This window comes from Symsagittifera roscoffensis, chromosome 7 (genome assembly GCF_963678635.1).
Source record: "Symsagittifera roscoffensis chromosome 7, txSymRosc1.1, whole genome shotgun sequence".
Lineage (NCBI taxonomy): Eukaryota > Metazoa > Xenacoelomorpha > Acoela > Convolutidae > Symsagittifera > Symsagittifera roscoffensis.
In genome coordinates, this window is record NC_087068.1 from 709,907 (window position 1) to 731,847 (window position 21,941).

General features: G+C 32.3%; 1 protein-coding gene across 1 annotated transcript in view; it reads left to right on the top strand.

Moving 5' to 3' along the window:
• Nucleotides 1-495: 495 nt before the first annotated feature.
• The window catches only part of LOC134851508 (dynein regulatory complex protein 1-like), a 28,287-nt gene continuing 6,841 nt past the window's right edge, over nt 496-21,941 (top strand). The window contains exon 1 of the mRNA XM_063867630.1: nt 496-929. Within this exon, the coding sequence (XP_063723700.1) occupies nt 510-929 (420 nt within the window). The 5' untranslated portion in view covers nt 496-509. The remainder of the gene's footprint in view (nt 930-21,941) is intronic.

Sequence of the window (21,941 nt, forward strand, 5' to 3'; positions counted from 1 at the left end):
GGCCTTTTTATGATTGGATTGTTTAGGTTTTTAGGACTTGTCACACATTATTTTAACACTTTAGCTGACATCGAACTCAATTTGATTTAGGAATGCCTATAAATTTATGATGGTTTGAAAGGGTTCGTAAAGCTCTGTATTTTCACGAATAAACGCCTATGAAAATGTATCATACCTCTTTAAGTTAAAAAAGTAAGCCTATGTTTATAGAAAGCACCGATAAGATTTGAAAAACGATTTTGGGCGAAATGTTTTTCAATTCAAAATAAGGGCATTCATAATAAACAGATGCTATAGAAACTCTCATCTTGATTGTTATCCAGATAATCACAATTCGAGCATAGAAAAACCACTTCGATTTTTTTTTGAAAACTTGAAAGGAAGGTAGCTATACAAACTCAAAGTATCTTAAGCAGTTTGTCGATTAATTAAGGAATTACGGATTCATAGCAGCTCACATTTCTCGGACAAATGAGCAAAAACTAATCTTAATTTCAGATTACGGCGCTATGAACGAATCACTCGAAGAAACAGAGGAGGTCACTGGTCCATCTGTGGAGTCAGCTGACCCAGAAGAACGTATTATGGCTAGGCGAAACAGAATCAAGAAGCGCCTCGAGCAGCAACGCAAGGCTGCAATGGGTGAGGACTCTCTTGACTCAAAGACCACAAAACAAGAGTTGTCGAAGTCTCGAAAGCAGATGAAAGCTAGCAAGGACAGAGTTGACAAGCTGAAAAAAGACGGGTCAAATTTAGTAGATAATATAAAAGTTGCGGCTGATGAAAGAGAGCATTTAAGGCGAAAGGAAATTAATGACAACAATAGATCGAGGGCAGAGCGATTAGAGGCAGAAGCTAAAACTGCCCTAGAGAGGTTCGAAGAGATCACAAAACGATGGCAAGCAGCTGATATGAAAGAAATTCCTCAGGTAGTTTTCAATGTCTACTGTTTCACTTTCTGTTTGTTCAGACCACCCCCTAGATGTTGGAAAAACTAAGACCAAGCTTCGTTCTCTTTACAAAATCAGACATCACAATGAATATTGTACATCAACAAGCGTTGGTATCAAAATAAAAGCTACACTTTACTCAAACAATTGAAAGAAGATGTCCTAAACCGCTAAGTTCTAACTTGGAGAAACATTTATTTTGTAGAATGGAGAAACATTTAACTTGTCGATAACGCTCATCTAATTTTTTTCTTCGACTTCAGACATGGTTTGAGTAGGTTTTGTTGAACCTTCTTATATTTGTTTTGGTTCCGACCACCCCAAGGGTAGGAAGGCCTAATGGCATGGGTCTGGTTTTTCAACAAAATCCGCAGAAACGGCGTTTTTTTACTCAGAACTCCCAGTTTATTAATTAATTAAGACCATTTATCCACGGGGAAAGGACCAACACAAGAGCTGTACAGCTCATCACGGCGAACCGCTGTTGTGCCTCTGTTTAAGAACTACATGCAATTTTTTTGGTTATTTTTCTGGGCTGGGTAATGTTGCCTGACCCTCAGGCAACGAGCACGGATCATTGTGGGCCTCGAACATCCGACCTTTCGATTGAGAGGCGGAGACGTAACCACTTCACCACCGCTCCCCTCACCACCGCTCCCCAACAGTTGTGATTCAGATTTTGAAAAAAAAACGTCTAGCTTCATTCCATTCTTTCCTGCTACTTGAAAAAATATATCTTTTTTTTTATTTAATTTTTTAATTTTTATAGTTCTTAATTGGTTTACATAGATTATTTGGCGCAGCCATCGGCGTTCCCAGTTGCTCTGACTACTGAAAGACTTTTCTGAGTTTTTTCCACACAAAATCAGGTGCAGCAAGAAGTCATCTTAATTGCTCGGGTGATATATCATACTAAAGATCTTTTAGTCGTGTTTCGATTGAAGTTATTTAAAAGTCCAAAAAAGTTTCACTTTGTCGAGAAAATTCGTTGTGAATGTTTTGGTTTTCAGTCTAACTTCGATCGAATAAAGCGAGCAAGCGGGCTTATAAAAGGGCAATAAGATTTAATTTAGGCTGGCAAGACTTGATTTTGCCCGAGTAAAATTAATCGTCGAAAGTTTCTTTTAGCGCCTCTTTGGAAATAAAAACTTTCCCAAAAATCAAAAATATGCTCTGCAAAACTTTTGATCAAATAACGGATTTCTTAATAAGTTTTTAAAAATATTAGATTTTTTGCTTTCTCTTCTGTTATTTTTGAGAAAAACTGTTGTCGAGTTTGCCTTGTCTACCATTGGTATCGAATATGCCCAAACTTTAGGCTTCTTCACTTTTTCTTATGACACTAACAAATAAACTAAGCAATTAACAAAAACTGTTTTTCTTTTGTTTTTTTTTTGTGGTCGTAACTTTCTTAGCTATTTGCGCAGCCACCGGCGAACCTGGCTAGGTTATTATTTTGATAGAAAAATAGAAAAGGAGTATTTTTTCAATTGATTTATTGGTATCATTTACAGATGAGATAACCTAATCTTTTGCCCTTAATGGCTTTTGCTCCTTGAAGTCCTTCAGAGCCGTTTTTAGAATAACAAAGATTTCATAATTGACGTGGTTGCACATTTTTTATTGCGAGTCTCTGGTGACATGCCATTTCTTAACGGCTCTTATCAAGATCAAAACTTTCTTATTTCAACTTTCTTTCTTCAATGACCTCGCATAACACCAGAGGGAATGGGTTGGATGTGAAATTAAACTCATTTCAGTCGCCATTCTGACTCCATGAACCATTCCATTTTTATCAGTTTCGGCATATTTTTTCTTGAAACTTGTTCTTTTTTATTACTCAAGTAATCATTAAAACCTGAAAAGTGTCTTGTATCTATAAGATGAGCCCCAAAGAGGGCTGGAGAAACTTACTGGAACCTGATCTAAACTACATTTTATGATTGGATAAATTAGATATTTTACCACTGTAAAGTATTTAATATTAACCAATCATGATCCATCTAACTAACAACCCACTTATTTGTAAGTGCTGAAATTACTTGTAATTTCAGCACCAGAGAGATTTGAATTTAACTTAGAAATTAGTTGTCTCTCCAAGAGAACTTCAGCAGCCGCAATAAACCAGTATACCCTAGATCTATTGAGCCTAGCAGAGACTAGTTAAACAACCTGAGACTAGATAGTATAAGAGTAAGATTAGGATCGGTATTAGACTAAGAAGTTGCACGAATCTATCCGGCCGAAAATAAGATAGCGTGACGAGCAGACGGTGTACCCTATCCGAAATTACTCTATGAGTTAACCACATCGGACCTAACTCATCTGGTGCGACCATAAGTCTCGAACAAGACCTTAATAGCTTAGAATTAACCAAAAATAGATTAGAAGTTAGACAAAACATTTTCAAAATGTTATACGACAATAATTTAATCGAAATGTCTACGACTCAATAGATCAGAGCCAATATTCCGAACGATAATAGAACTACCCGGAATTGGAAGAAGACCTCGAACCAGAGACGACATACGACAAAGTAGAAACTTACCAAATAGTTATATGATAGTACGGCAAAAGCCAACACAAATTTTTATATTTAGAATCTTATTAGCAATGAATTTAGATTTTCATTTGCAAACATAAAATCTTGAAGTCAATCTTCATGATCATTTCAGGCGCTAAACAAAATTATTAATATACAATAACGATTAATAAAAAGATCTCAGATCGTTTTCCTATATTCTGCAGTATTATATAAAACATGTTTGGAAAATTTTTATTGAAAAAACAAAACAAAAATTAGTAGCATGACAATAAATTGTTAGTAATCATAAAAATCATTTGTAGTCCCAGCTTCATCACCTAAACATAACAGCAATCATAAGCTCACTTATATCATTAAAAAACTAAAATTTTTAAACAATTTAAACCATTTTAAACTTAAATTCACTTAATTTTAAAATCAGATCATCAAGGCTTATCCTTGGATCTAAATTAATATTTCTATTTAATTAAATTTAAAACTTGATCATCAAGGCCTATCCTTGGATCAAAAAGAACAATTTTGTTCTCCCCCACCCACTTAGCTAGTGTCTAACGACCTCAAACGTCGATTCACTATCCAACCCTTTCAAAAAACCCAAGACTAATAGAAATTTTTAAACAAAACTAATCATTCAAATTAGAATAAACAGTGAAGAACTTCGGTTATTCATCCTTCACTTGATCCCCCCTCTTACCAGACCCAGGATAAATCTTAGACTTAGTAAGTTTAAAATAGTACCTAACGAACTACTCGCGTTCTAATTATACCTGAACGTTGTGGATCGATTTACTATTCTCCAACCCTTGAACACAATCACTACCCCTAAGTAAGATTAAGTAAGTTAACACCTTAGCTTATACTAGCCACGAGAAAGTAAAAAATCATTCTTCGGAATCGATATACTTTTCTCTCCAACCCTAAATAAATAGACCCAGGTTAAGCTAACCAAAAAATCGTAAGGACTAACAGTTGAAGAAATTAGAAATCATCTAACAACTTTTTGCATCCGTCATCCTAAACCTTATGTCATTTAAAAATCTAGGAAACAAACAAACAATCGTTTTGCACAACTGTGAAATAGATAACAAAAAATACGACCTTGTAATCACACCACACACACAAACAGTTGGATATATCAGAACAAAACGACAAACACTAAAAAGGAAAATAATAACTAAACAAAGACAAATAACACGAAAAAGATTTTCCAAAAATAGAAACGCATTCTCAGAATCAGAAGTCAGCAATTTAGACGAACTTTATAAATTAAAAGAATCCATTGATAAAAATTGTCCCATTCACGATCAATTATATTTTTCCGACTCAGAAACAACTTCAAATTCTTTAAAAAGAGGAAAAAGAAGAATAAAAAAGCAATATAAACACAAACCAGTACACTTGTATAATTGGAATCAACCAATTAGACACATCGATAATTACCTATTAACAGTCATTAAACGAAAAAATGAGCCAAACACACACTCCAAGTGAAGATAGTCCAGATGATGACGATATCTACCCCTTCCTCGTAGATGCACCCGATAATAGAGGACAACATGATCTTTGTAAGAATTTTCTTCTAAATTTGTTTGAACCCGGAATTAGCCCATGAAAAACAGAGTTCCCAGATGTAAAAATAAAAATACAGATCATTGATCACTATCTGAAAGATATATGTAACTTAACACAACAATACGGAATCTACACCATAGAATTCAGCTCACCAAACCCGAATCACCGCAAATATGTAATTCAAACAGACGATCTTGATTTAGAATTTTCAAAAGTATTCTCAGAATATATAAAAAGCATACAATATCATAACTCACAAAGAGCAAACTCCATATTTACTAATGAAGTTTTTGCAATAATATATAGTCATATTTCAATAGAAAACGAAAACCCAATCCCGCATATCTCACCGAATGAGACATCCAAACATATAAAGGTACGACATGAAATCACACTATTTTCAACTTTTCTACATATAATTAAAGAAAATTTCACTAAAGATGAAGTTTCACAACATACAAAACATGACTTACAAAAAATTTTGGCATGGTTTATAATAGATTTTTTCACACATAATATAGATTTAATTTCACAAGCAAGAAAAAATTTCAGACCTCAAAATTCAAACGATGATACCGCCATCACAGAACAATCAGACTACGTTTGGGACCGCGAATGGTGTCATTATGCATTCATAAATATCCCACAATCAATCTCAAGTCAGGCAATAAGTACAATATCTTATGTAAGAGATTATGTAAGGGTAATACCATTATCCATTGATGCAACACCATTAAACTACAATACATTTTTACCTGATACGCGAAATAACAGTTTAAATTCGACCGTCATACACAATGAAAACCTTAATGGAACTAGGAACCTCACTCAACAAGATATTCAAACACCATCACACTTCATAAATGAAGAAATCGTCCAAACAACAACTACACAACAAAGTATTTCACCAATACGTCCAAATTTAACAACACCAAGAAATACAAACACTTCACTAGCACAAGTAACCTTACAATCAACCGTTAAACCTTCGGTTGCTCCAAAATATTCACAAATGGATTATCAAACATATAGACCCATGACAATACCGTCAAAAACACGCAGAACGTTCACAAGAAACACTTTTGCGGAACACAATTATAATTACGCACATTCATCAAAAACAAACTATCCCTCACGAAAAAATAATAATAATCAGATAAGATCTCGATATTGGGATAACCCAATGGCAACAACCAACTCAGTAAATTTTCAAACTAATTCACATCCTCCACAGGATCGTAGTGAAAATTACCCATTCTTTCAACAGAATAAAAATAAAAAGCAAGCACCTCATCAAACGGATTATTTATCCTCTGACGATGATTATTTACAACCAGATATATTTGCACCATATACTCAAGAATATTGTGGACAAGGAGTGCAGAAACCGTATACATATCATAGAATTTTTTCTCCACACCCAACAGATACACAAAATCAACAACCAATACAAATGCAAAACCCAATTAATACACAATCTTTTCAACCAATTCAGCCACAAAACCCAATGATTACACACTCGATTACGCTGCCCAAAAATGGTTTTCAGTATTGCCTATAGAAATAAAATCAAATTGGAAAAGATTTACACAAGAATTTTCAAAAATGTTTGACTCCGAGAGAAATAAGCAACAACAAAGAGTTTTATGTAATGAAATTCGCAGATTACCAAATGAAACCATCAAACAACTAGCAGTACGTATCGAAACACTAGTTCGAAAAGCATATTCATTAAATACACACGATTATAAAAACACAAAAATGACAGAAATCATAATGATGACCTTAACACCTCAATTAAGGAAAATAGCAATAAAAAAGAGCATCTCATCCCTCCTCAATTGGAGAGCCCAATCTAGATTTTCGAAAACTTGTAGACAAACTAGAACAAGCTGAAATCACAATGAAACTTGAAGAAACAGAAAATCTGAAGTTACAATATGTTAATCGAATTGAAACAAATACCACAAATATCAACAATATACAGGAATCAGATACAGACCTTGTTGAAAAAATCACTGAAATACTTAATATTTATGAAAAACACCCAAACTTTAAAGGCAAACCATCTTTCAAAAAATGGTGTAATTATTGCCGACGATATGGACATAGTATTTCTGAATGTAGACAAAAACAACAGGACAATCAAAACAAACCTCAAAAATATAAAGAACCAAATAAATCATTCTACCAATACATGAAGAAAGATCAAAATCTACCAAACAAAAATGTATACAGCAACAACAGTTCAGGAAAACCACTTCCGAACAATACCAATTAAGCGAGAAATCAATCACCATATAACTCAAGTTATAGAGGAAGATCACCAGAACGAAGAAATACACAAAATTCTTCACAAAATCATTATAATCGACCAAATAGTCAAAACAACTATCCACGATCGAATTCAAACGCAACAGAATTTGTTACTGCATCCAGTTCCCAATCAAACTCAAGGATTAGACACTTTTCCAACAACAGATCACAAAATTCATCATGCAATAGAAATAGAAACTATTCAAACAATAGGAATAGAAGTTACTCAAACAATCGAAATCAAAATTATCCAAACAACAGATCACGAAATAATTCAAATAATAGATAAAATTATCAGAGATCAAATGATAACTATCAGAACAGATCAAGAAATAAGTCACGAAATCGGAACTCAAGTTATAACAATAGATACAGAAATTATTCCCAGTCACCTCATAGGAATAATAACCGTTACCCCGATTCTCAACATCGATATAGAAGTAACACACCAAAACATTAAAGACAAATCAACGAAGTACAAACAAATGAAGAAATAACTTCAGACCCCCCAGGTATTGATAACACGGAAAATAATGAAATACAATTAAACCACATAAATTGCGAATCAGCAGATACTGAAAGTGATACAGATAACACTATGATAGTAAATATGATAACAGTCGAAAATGACTATGAACCTATCATATACGAACAACCCTTCAGTTCACACATATACAAAAATCAATTAGAACTTCTGAATAATTATTATATGGGATCAACTAATAATAATTTACAAGTTACTCAAGAATTAAACGAAATTAACACTGTTATTAAACCTATTTAAAATGACTAAAAACAAAGCTCAAATAATCATTTTTACCAAAACGTTCAAAAAAAACAACCACAAAAAAAATTTGTACAATCCCATTTCTCTTAGAGAGCCCAAAAAATAAAGAATTTCAACCATCAGATCTTGAAATTGATTTTTTAATAGACTCAGGAGCACGGTCAAATATCATTAACATCCCTACATGGAATGAAATCAGAACACTACATCTACATCCGAATCTAAAACCTCTCGAAACATCTAGTAAACTAGCAACAGCACAAGGATCAACATTAGTAAGTTATGGAGAAATCCAACTGTCCCTTGTTCCCACAAGAACAATGGAACAAAACAAGATTCTGAACAAACCATTCAAACAAACATTTCATATTACTGATATTAAACATAATATCATTGGAATACCATTTATCACCAAATACATACCCACAATAAACCTCTTAAATAGTAAACTCCATATAAAAGATAAATATACAAGAGTGAAAACACAGCCTTAACATTCTTTCAAAGATTAAACAAACAACCACCATTTTTCTCAAAATTCTACCCTATTTATAATCAAGAACGAAAACACCTGAAACCTTTATCAGGAAGTGTATATAACTTTTCAATAAAACAAGTTCATCAGTATGACAAAGATCAAAACAGACAACAAATTTACATGTCAGATTTCGAATTTAGACCCATTCAAAAATGTTTCAAAATAACAATCTCATCTATAAAATATGTGAAAAACACAAGTTCTGATATTATTTCACTACACGTGTCTAATAATACACCAAATAGAAAAACACTACCCCTAGGACTCCTGGGATATTGTGAAAAAAATGCTACAACTTCACCTGTAAAAGAGGTAGCACACTATTAGATATTTGTCAATCAACAATTCTTGATGAAGAATTTTCCAAAAATCATATAATAAGCAATGAAAAAAGAAAAACACATTATTTCACAAAAACCCCATATTTCAAACCAACTTTCAATATAACAAATTATACAGAAGAACAACAAAAATTCTTAACAATGTTCAATTTTCAACATTCACAAATAACACAAGATGAATTTGATAAATTAGCTAAACAACTAAAAAAATATTCGTCAGTTTACGGATCATCAAAATTTGACGTTGGAAAATATTGCTCATCCTTACACCTTCCATTAAGATTTGACACAGTTTTCAAAAAGCAAAAAGCAAGCAAAGTACCAATTCACTTACACGACAAGGTCAATAGATTACTTAATATTTTAGAACAATACGAAATTTTATCACCAGTAAATAAGGAAGAACAACCAAAAAGTAACACCTTTATCAACCCTGTTATCATTCTAGCAAAAAGTGAATCACTAAAAAGAGTTTTAGACGCTAGATATCTCAATTCACTAATTGATGAATCAAAATGTAATTGGCCTATAGAACCAATACAAGTTATCTTAACAAAGATCAATGGTAAGTACTTCACAACCGCAGATATGAATAGTGCTTACAATCAAATACCACTAGATAAACAATCAAGACAATTAACACAATTTGTAATTGGAAATCAACAATATGAATTTAATCGATTATTCTATGGAATATCCATAGGACCAGCAGCTTTTTCAGCTTTTATGATTGAAATTTTTAGACCACTAATACTCAAGAAAAAATGCAATCGCATATTTAGATGATATTTTCATGCAATCACAAACTAAAGACGAAATAATTTACAGTTTTGGAACAATATCACAAAATACTTCAGAACGAAAATCTGAAAGCAGCCCCAGATAAATCACAATTCTTCTTAACACGCGTTAAATTTTTAGGACATAAAATTGAACGAAACACTATCACTCCATTAGAATCTCGCATAGATGCAACTCAAAAACATCAACCACCTACAAATAAAAAGAAAATCTAAGAATTTCTTGGAATGTTGAACTTCTTAAGTAAATATGTTTACAAAATGCAATTATACTTAAGACTTTTCTATAACATCCTCAGACAACAAAATAATTTTGAATGGACCACTGAACATCAAACACAATTTGACGAAATTAAAAAACTTTTAAGAGAACAAATTTCAAACACCATTTCAGATCCAAACCAACCATTCTACGCAATGTGCGATGCTTCAAATTTTGGCATCGGCGCAGCATTATTACAATCACATATTGGAACAAATAAGATGAATCTTATATCAGCAAATTCACGATTTTTTACACAAGCTGAGGTACGACTCTCCACTCTAATGAGAGAGTGTACAGCTATATTATACACACTTACAGAATAAGAATTTCTGATACCTGGATCAAAACATCCAACAGTTTTATTTACAGATCATAAACTGATTTTATTTATTTTTACACAAAAATCAAATCCAAATGATAGAGTTTATAGATTTCAATTAGTTTTGATGGAATTCCCAAACTTACATATAGTTTGAACAGCAGGAAAAATCCTTGCATTACCAGATATATTAAGTAGAAATACACCACCAGAATTATTTACACGAAAAACTACAGTTGAAATACCAAAAAATATTAAATTTTATCTCGCGAAAGATGAAATATCACCCCGACTAGATTGCAAATATGCAGTAAAAACCGACATTAATCAACCACAAATAAATAACTTACAACATTTCCCACTCTACCTAGATTGCCAAAATAATCACTATGAAGTTAATTTATTAGGTACATCTACGTTTAAACCAATTCCATACTCACAATGGATAAAAAATAACACTCAACAAAAAAAAATAAATACAACAACCGCAAAAAAGACTTTTTCCACTAATTGAAAAAGAGAACTTAACCGATAAAATAAATTTATCAGGACCACAAACAAATGACTCAAAATACACAATAAATCAAGTTTTTAACATCCATGACCCACTTGACACAATCCCCAAGTCTTAAAACTAGAAATTGACAATATTTTTCTCCCACCAACAGAAAAAATTACACTTGAACTTTTAAAGCGATACCAAAATTTTGACCCAGTAATTAGACAACTAAGATCATTGTACAAATATAAAACAAAACCAGCAAAAGCTGATACCACAAATTTAGAAAACAAATTACTCCTTCAATATTTTCGAAAATTTAATAACACAACAATAAATGAAAATACAGATCTTTTAGAATATCAATTAGATGATTCTAAAGTCCCCTGTCTCCCCTTAAGTATGACATTGATAGCATTCAACATCTCCCATACGCAAAATACAAAAGGACACTCTGGATCAGAAAAGACATACTCAAACTTTACACAAAATTTTTATTTTCCAAGCGCCCCAATTTGGATAAAAGTATTATACAATGATTGTATAATATGTCAATTGAAAAAACCTAATCAAAAACAAATAGCACAAAGACAAGATTTTAAAGGACAAAGTTTATATTTCAACCATAGAATTTCATTCGACACAAAAGGACCAATTTCACCATCCTCTGAAGGAAATTCCTACATTATGGTCATTGTTGATGCAAGTACGCAATATGTAGCACTCAACCCAGTACCACACTGTAATGCTTATTACGCTTACACAACACTCTACGAACACTGGATAGCTAAACTTGGATTACCCGAAATTTTAGTCACAGACAACGGTACAGAATTCAATAATATTGAAATCATCACACTATGCCTTTTATATAACATTTAACATAAACCACGTAAGTCTCACGCACCTTGGACCAATGGATTAGTCGAAGGTATGAACCGTTGATTGCAAGAATTTCTTAGATGTATCATTAATGGAAATGATACACGATACACAGAATGGTCAGCAGATGTAAAAGTATTTCCCTTATCATACAATTCACAAATAAAAACAACTTTAGGAATGTCACCATCGGAAATGGTTTTTAATCAAAAACCAAGAAAACCAATTATATTCACAGCAAATGCCCACAAAAATGCACAAGGTTATTGCAAACCAAATAAAGATTCAATATGCTATAATCTACCATTACATACACATGATGAAGATCATTTTCATCACCCACAAATCCTCAAATTAGCCTCCGGTACACATACCGAATGGATTTTAAATAGAGACAAAAAGCACAACGAAATCTACCTAAAAGTAATAAAGAAATTGTTACAAAGGCAAAACATTAACAATCAAATTAATTCACGTTTTATGCCAGCCACAGATTTAAAAATCGGAACATTTGTTTTAATAGCAAATTTCCATACACAAAAAAGAATCTCTAAAAAATTACAACCACTTCGGAAAGGACCATACCAAATAATTGCTAATCCCACTGAAGTAACATATAAACTCACAGATTCAACTAAAAAAGAAAATGTTCAACATCGTAACAATTTATTACCTTACTACCCAAAAGAATACGCTTTACGCCAATTAACCCAATTATATTCTTTCACGGGTTTAAAAGTTATTCAAAACAATACACATATAGAACAAGAAACAAATGTAAATGATGACAATCATCATCAACGTGCTCAAAAACAAAACACAATTCATAAAAATACACAAACACCAGACCCAAATAAATCTGAAAAAGAAAGAAAAAATAGGAAAATGATAGAAAAAATCTTGCCACAAGAACAAAAAGAAAACTATCCAAACAATCAATCACGAAACTCATCATATAATAGAAATAGAAACTATTCAAATAATCGCAATAGAAGTTATTCAAACAATCGCAATCAAAATTACCCGAACAATCGATCAAGGAATAACTCATATAACAGATCAAATTACCACAGATCAAAAGATAATTATCAAAACCGATCACGAAACAATTCACAAAATCGACATTCAACTTATAATAATCGTTATAGAAATTATTCCCAATCACCACACAGAAATAATAACCTTTATAATAATTCTAACAACCGCCACAGAAGTAGTACACCTAAACATCAAAGACATATTAATCAAGTACAATCAAATCCAGAAACAACATCAGACGCCCCAGGTATTGATGACACAGGAAATAACGAACTACAACTAAATCAAATAAACTGTGAATCATCAGATTCAGAAAGTGATACAGAAAACACTATCTCCATAAATATGATAGCAGTCGAAAATGACTACGAACCTATTATATATGAACAACCTTTTTCATCACACATATATGAAAATCAATTAGAACTCCTTCACAATTATTATATTGAACCCATCCAAACCACACAAACGGCACAAGAAACTAACGAAATCAACACTTTAAATAAATCCAATGAAAATGACAAAACAAAATGCTTGAATACAAATCACATCTACCAAAATATACAAAAAGAACAACCCAAAGAAAAAATTTGGACAATACCATTTCTTTTAGAAAGTCCAAGAAACAAAGAATTTCAACCACCAGATCTTGAAATTGATTTTTTAATTGATTCAGGAGCAGAATCAAACATAATAAACATTCCCACATGGAATGAGATAAAAACATTACACCCAAAGCTAACACCCCTTGCAACATCCAGTAAACTAGCAACAGCACAAGGATCGACATTGGTAAACTATGGAAAAGTTCAATTATTTCTTCTCCCCACAAGAACAATAGAGCAAAATAAAATTTTAAATAAACCATTTAAACAAATATTTCATATCACTGATATTAAACACAATATCATTGGAATACCATTTATCTCTAAATATATACCAACAATCAACATCTTGAATAGTAAAATACTAATCAAAAATAAGTACACAAAAACAAAAGACACGTCCCTAACATTTTTTCAAAGATTAAACAAACAACCACCATTCTTTTCAAAATTTTATCCAATATATAACCAACAAAGAAAACACCTGAAACCACTATCAGGAAACATATATAATTTTTCAATAAAACAAGTTCACCAATATGATAAAAATCAAAATAAACAACAACTCTATATGTCAGACTTTGAATTCAAACCTATTCATAAGTTTTTCAAAATCACAATTTCATCCATAAAATATTTGAAAAATACGAATTCAGATATTATTTCGTTACATGTATACAACAATACACCGTATCAAGTAACATTACCTTTACGACTTTTAGGATATTGCGAAACCAACGCTACGACATCACCAATGCATGAAAAAGCATATCGCGTAAATAATATACTCCAATTATTAGATATTTGTCAATCCACAATTCTTAATGAAGAATTATCCATAAATAATATAATAAGTAATGAAAAAAGAAATACAGATTATTTCACAAAAACCCCATATTTCAAACCTACATTCAACATAAATAGCTATACAGCGGATCAACAGATATTTTTGACAATGTTTAACTTCCAACATTCACAAATAACACAAGACGAATTTGATAAGTTAGCCAACCAGCTAATAAAATATTCATCAGTTTATGCAACATCCAAATTCGATGTTGGCAAAATCAGTTCATCACTACATCTCCCGTTAAAACCTGACGCAGTTTTCAAAAAACAAAGAGCAAGTAAAGTACCAATTCATTTACACGATAAAGTGAACAGATTACTCGATATTTTAGAACAATACAAAATTATCTCACCGGTAAACAAAGAAGAACAACCAAAAGGTAACACATTTATCAACCCAGTTATCATCCTAGCAAAAGGAGAATCATTAAAAATAGTTCTAGACGCTAGATATCTTAATTCACTAATAGACGAATCAAAATGCAATTGGCCTATTGAACCAATACAAGTTATTCTAACAAAAATCAACGGAAAATACTTTACAACCGCAGATATGAATAGTGCATACAATCAAATGCCACTAGATGAACAATCACGACGTTTAACACAATTTGTTATTGGAAATCAACAATATGAATTCAACCGCCTATTCTATGGAATATCCATAGGACCAGCAGCATTTTCAGCTTTTATGAGTAAAATTTTTAGACCACTAATACTCAAGAAAAACGCAATCAACTATTTAGACGATGTTTTTATGCAATCACAGACAAAAGAAGAAATGTTTCAAGTTTTAGAACACTATCACAAAATACTTCAGAACGAAAATCTGAAGGCCGCTCCCGATAAATCACACTTCTTTTTAACACGAGTTAAATTCTTAGGACATAATATAGAAAGAAAAACAATCACTCCATTAAAATCACGCATTGATGCTATTCAGAAGCTTCAACCACCAACAAACAAAAAAAAATCCAAGAATTCCTTGGAATGTTAAATTTTTTAAGCAAATACGTCTATAAAATGCAATTATACTTAAGACCATTCTATAATATACTCAGACAACAAAATAATTTTGAATGGAATACAGAATATCAAACACGATTTGAAGAAATTGAAAAACTCCTAACTGAACAAATTTCGAATACAATTCCAGACCCAAATCAACCATTCTATGCAATGTGCGATGCTTCAAATTTTGGCATCGGCGCAGCGTTATTACAATCACACAATGGTACAAACAAAATGAACCTTATATCAGCAAATTCTCGACTATTCACTCAAGCAGAGCTAAGACTCTCAACTCTAATGAGAGAATGTACAGCCATAATCTATACACTTACAGAATATGAATTTCTGATACTTGGATCAAAACATCCAACAGTTCTATTCACAGATCACAAACCAATCATTTCAAAAATCAAACCCAAATCACCGAGTTTACAGATTTCAATTAATTCTAATGAAATTTCCAAACTTACATATAGTTTGGATAGAAGGAAGAAATCTTGCATTGCCAGACACATTAAGTCGAAATACACCACCTGAATTACTTACACGTAAAACTACAGTTGAAATACCAAAAAATATAAAATTTTACCTTGCAGAAAACGAAACATCACCCCGACTAGAATGCAAAAATGCAGTAAAAACTGACGTTGAACAATCACAAATAAATAACCTACAACACTTCCCACTTTATTTAGATTGCCAAAATAACCACTACGAAGTTGATCTACTTGGAACATCAACTTTCAAACCAATTCCATATTCACAATGGATAAAAAATAACACCCAACAAAAAAGAGTAAAACAACACTCGCATAAAAAAGACCTTTTTCCGTTAATTGAAAAAGAAAATCTAACTGATAAAATAAATTTATCAGGACCACAAACAAACGATTCAAAATACACAATAAATCAAGTTTTTGACCTACATGACCCACTTGACACAATTCCTTTATCTAAATTAGAAATTGAAAACATTTTTCTCCCTCCAACAGCAAAAAATTACAATTACAACCTTGAAACAATATCAAAATCTTGACACAGTAATTAGACAACTAAAATCATGGCACAAGTATAAAACTAAACCCGTAAAAGCAGATACAAATAAACCTTATCCAAATCAAAAAAAAATAGCACAAAAACAAGATTTTAAAGGACAAAGTTTGTACTTTAATCACCGTATTTCATTTGATACAAAAGGACCAATTTCACCATCATCCGAAGGAAACTCATACATTATGCTAATTGTTGACGCATTTACACATTATGTAGCACTTAATCCAGTACCACATTGTAACGCTTATTACGCTTACACAACACTTTATGAACACTGGATAGCCAAATTCGGACTACCAGAAATTTTAGTTACAGATAACGGCACAGAATTCATTAATAATGAAATCATCACATTATGTCATTTATATAACATCAAACACAAACCACGTACATCTCATGCACCTTGGACAAACGGCTTAGTCGAAGGTATGAATCGTTCACTACAAGAATATCTTAGATGTATCATCAATGGAAATGATACAAGATACACCGAATGGTCAGCAGATTTAAAACTATTTCCCTTGGCATATAATTCACAAATCACGACAACTCTAGGAATGTCACCATATGAAATGGTTTTTAATCAAAAGCCACGCAAACCAATTATGTTTACAGCAAACTCTCACAAAAATGCCCAAAGCCATTGTCAACCGAATAAAGATTCAATTTGTTATAAGCTACCTTTACACACACATGATGAAGATCATTTTCACCACCCACAAATTCTTAAATTAGCCTCCGGTACACACACCGAACGGATTTTAAACAGAGATAAAAAACACAATGAAATTTACCAAAAAGTAACAAAAAAGTTGTTACAAAGACAAAACGTTAATGAACAAATAAATTCACGTTTTACACCAGCCTCCGATTTAAAAATTGGAACATTTGTTTTAATACCCAATTTTAACACTAAAAAAGGAATTTCTAAAAAATTACAACCCCTTCGTAAAGGACCATTCCAAATAATTGCAAAACCCACTGATGTCACATACAAAATCACCGACTCAGAACAAAAAGAAATTGTTCAACATCGAAACAACCTATTACCTTATTATCCAAAAGAGTACGCACTACGCGAACTAACTCAATTATATTCTTTCACAGGTTTAAAAGTTATTCAAAATAATCCACATACAGAAAATGAAACAAAAGACCAACATGACATTCATCCCGAAAACCAAAATAAAAAATCAACTACAATAAAACACAATACAAAAAAGCTAGAAAAAAATATTCCCCAAAAAGAAAGAAAATATAGAAAAATGACAGAAAAAATTATACCCCAAGAACAAATCGACAAATCAGAACATAGAGAGTCATCACGACTTAGAAATCAACCACGCAAAAATTATAAAACATTCATCCCACAATCTAAAATATTAAAGAAAGTTGAATTTCAAAAACAACTTTAATTTTACATTTATTAATCTTTGCACCTCTGAAATATTTTGAACTTTCATTTTTCAAAATAACATGCTGACAGACAAGAAACGATTCTAGTTCAAAATTAGCCAATAGGATTCACCCAATCCGTCACCTTCTATAACTCTAACACAAACCAACTAGACGACAAATTTTAAACTCCAGGCATATCTATAACTATAACTTTGCGACCTCCAGGTCAAAAATAAGCAAACCATTCCAACTTGACAACTAAAATAAATATCACCATAATATCATAACCCTCCCTTATCTAATAAACCAAAGATCAACAATATTTCCCCAACTCAGACCTCAAATACCCCCCAAACAAATATGTTAAATTAGCCTAAAGTAAAAGAACGACCATTTTAATTAGCCTAAAGTATCAAAAATTCAAAAATACCCCAGATCACTTGACAAATAAAAATAAAGAAAAAGAAGACCTCCCGATCACCATAAAATTCGCCCCCAACAATTTTTCACAAAACTCAACCCACTTGTCAAAAAACCAATAAATAATTCGACCACACTTGAAAATTGCCTCAAACAACAAAAAATATTCGATCGAGAAGCCATTTCTTAAATGCTCTTCTCTCGACCAGTCAACATAATTCTTAACATTCTCATAAACTTTTTAACGATATTTAAACTTTTAATCATATTTTTTTTTGATACCTTTGAAGCTTTTATAATAATCTTAATCATTTTTTGCAATATTTTTTTAATTTTCTATTCCCTATTTGAACTATACCTCCAACTTTCAAAAGCTATTGACTATATCCACAGGTACGATTCACAAAACTTATCTAAATGATACGAACCATTTTTAGTAGAACCGATATTTTTTTATTATTTGTAATATTTATAACATTTCTATCATCCCTCATCTTGACAATATGCAAATGTATAAAAAAAGCAATCATCACATTTGCCCTAGCAACAATCCTTCTAATTCTTTTTCTAGAAGAGTACTACAATAGACATAAATTTTTTCACTAAAAGGAACAGATCAAAAACCATCAAAAATTGCTAACCAACAATCCCACAGTCAGTCTTCACCGACATCATCCCAAGAAAATCCAACACCACCTACAACTACCCAAAACCCCCAAACATCTACACGAATTTATTTTCAAGATAACCCCTATACCTTTGAAGAACGACACGCTCGCTTATCTGAACCATTAGAACCAGTTCAACGACAAGCACCTCTAAGTGAACCAACATATAACTTATACCCGACACTACCACAAGAATTAAGTAGAATACAAAATATAAGCCAAAATCAAAATACAGTTGAAATAAATAGACAAATTATACATCCTCGACGAAACAGGAATTTTCAAACCCCCCGAGTACATTTTGATATACCCCAATCCCCATCACAAAATACTCCAGAAAACCCCATTGGTATATTACCAGAAACCCCTACGCTTCTTTCACAACGTAGCACTTCAAGCCTACCCTCAGATTACTTAGGTTCAACACCAACATCTGAACAAATACGTGAAAATCCCTTTAACCCCCCAAACCAAACATCACGACCACCATATTGGCCAACACAATCATTCACACAAGGTGAACCAAATTTAATCAATGATCCATTAGACATTTCTACGGATACAACAACATCTTCATCACAACCAGAAACATTATCACTACCATCAACACCATCAATAAGCCAGATTTCACCAACACCTTTTAACTTAAATTTCCCAAATAACCTCGACGCTAGATATCGAGAACAATCATCAACAAATATTCCTTTAAGACTAGACTGGAATACATTTACAGCACCTCCACCATTATTTGGACAACACCCAGAAAGTAACCGACTCCACAACTGGGCACTCAATAGACTACAATATAGACAAGACATCCACGAAGACATCCGTGATCATAACATCCAAATACTCCAACAAAATAGTCTACAATTAAAATTTGAAATCACGGTTAAACTCAACAACATCGCTCAACATCCCTATCCATTAAACCCACCAAATATAACAGCTCAATCCCTACCACCACCATTTATAACAACTGAAGTAAAATACAAATACGACAGATATACCAAAAAGACAATTGGTTACATCACATTTTATAACCCATACTCAGGATTATCATACACAAGTATATTCTAAAAATATTAATTTTTCTCCAACTCTTTTTTCTAGTAATTTCCAACCAGAACATAAATCCTTCCCCCCGTACAGGACCCCAAGATTTATTGGTAACACATTACGATTGTGAAGAAAACGAACAAAAAACATTACACAAATATGCAATAAATCAAGTATCACAATGCGAAACAGAACCACAAGCTATAGAAACTACAAATGTAATAGCGACACTTTATTCAAAAGCCCAAGCAACAACAGTTATAGGATATAAATTCACAGCAACATTTTCTGAAAAGAAAGTACATTGTTCACAAGTCTCAAATGGAAATAAAAACCGACTTGACCACGAATCATTCTACCAAAGTAATATCGAACGACTTTTACATCTCAATCCCGAAGATTGTAAAAACGAGTTACTCAGACTAAATATCACAAGAAATAAAAACACAGATAGAAAGTTAGTATATTTCCAAGTTTTTGCAGATTCTGTACATCAAGCAGAACTTGAAAGATATCAAGGACATATAAAACTAGATGAAAAATACCCATACAACGGCGCACACGGAAGATTAACTTATGACATACACGATAAACACTGGATACCACACATAGGTATAAATAACCCATCAAACTGCAAAGCAGACACAAAAAATAGAGGATATCAAGAAATCATGTTTTTCGATTGGAAAATACAACTCGAAAAAATACAACTCACACGCGATTTATCTGACAACACAATGATCTATCAAGGAATTAGATTACCTTGTAAAAACGATCAAGGCTATTGTGACCCTACAACACGAACACAAGCAACAATTGTTTGGTTCCCCGAAGACACATGTACAACATTTCAAGTAGAAAAAATACACGCGCGAATGATAAAATTTCACGAAAAATATTTTATACAGTCAATTCCATATGAACAAGTAAATCCATCACGAAAACTAAGTTCTAATTTTAGAAACATTCACAATATAGAAAATAAATTAACACGTTTTCAAATATATCAAGAGACAGAACTTGCATGTAAATACAAAAACCCACTTCACAAAACACAATACTCCGAAATTTTAGTTGAATACGAAAAAGGATTCGACATGACCACTGGAAAAATAAAAATCGACCCATATGCCACAGGTCATCCTCTAAACGAAGGAACATCGTATATACCAGTTAATTTTCAAAAAAGTAAAGGTCAACCTGGTGGACATCTAAAGCCCCATGACACTAGAAGCACACGTATACAAGAATTATCACTAATGAATAGTACATTTTTCGGTAATATCCACTATGATATTCACTTAGATATGAAATTAGACTACACAATTAGCCGAATTTTTCAAGAAATGTCACTCTCTGAATTAGAAACACTTCACCAACTATGCGAATTAGAAAGAACACAAATCTTACAATCACTAGCACTAGCAGTATTAAAAATACCCTACGCAGGATATTTACTATCAGGAAATAGATCAAATTTTTTAGACTACGAAGGAAACATTTTATGGTTTTATACCTGTACCAAAAAAGTATCACCACTATATGTTTTTGAAGATAAACGATGCTCTAAAAGAATCCCTATCTTTTATAAGAATAAAGTACATTTCGTTGACACACTTTCAAGACGAACCTATTTCTGGGATACCGCAGTTCCATGTGGATCAGAAAATTGCCACAATGTAGTACAACTGAACCCTGATGAAGACAAATATTACCTTCTTACCCCATATCCCACATTAATGCAGTCACTCAAAAAATTTTCACCAGAAAGCATTCGAGCTATCGCTCGAAACCCAAATATCGACTTACAATCAATTGGAATATATTCAAAATCCGAGATCCAACATCACATTAGAACACAACAATTCCAAGAATTATTAACACAAATGGACACTATACAAAGACAATCAATTGACCAAAACTTACGCAAACTTGCCGAAACCGCAGGATTTGCAGATATTTATACACAAGATTATAGCGGATATTTTAAAGACATTAAAGACTATATATATCTAAACGGTGAAAA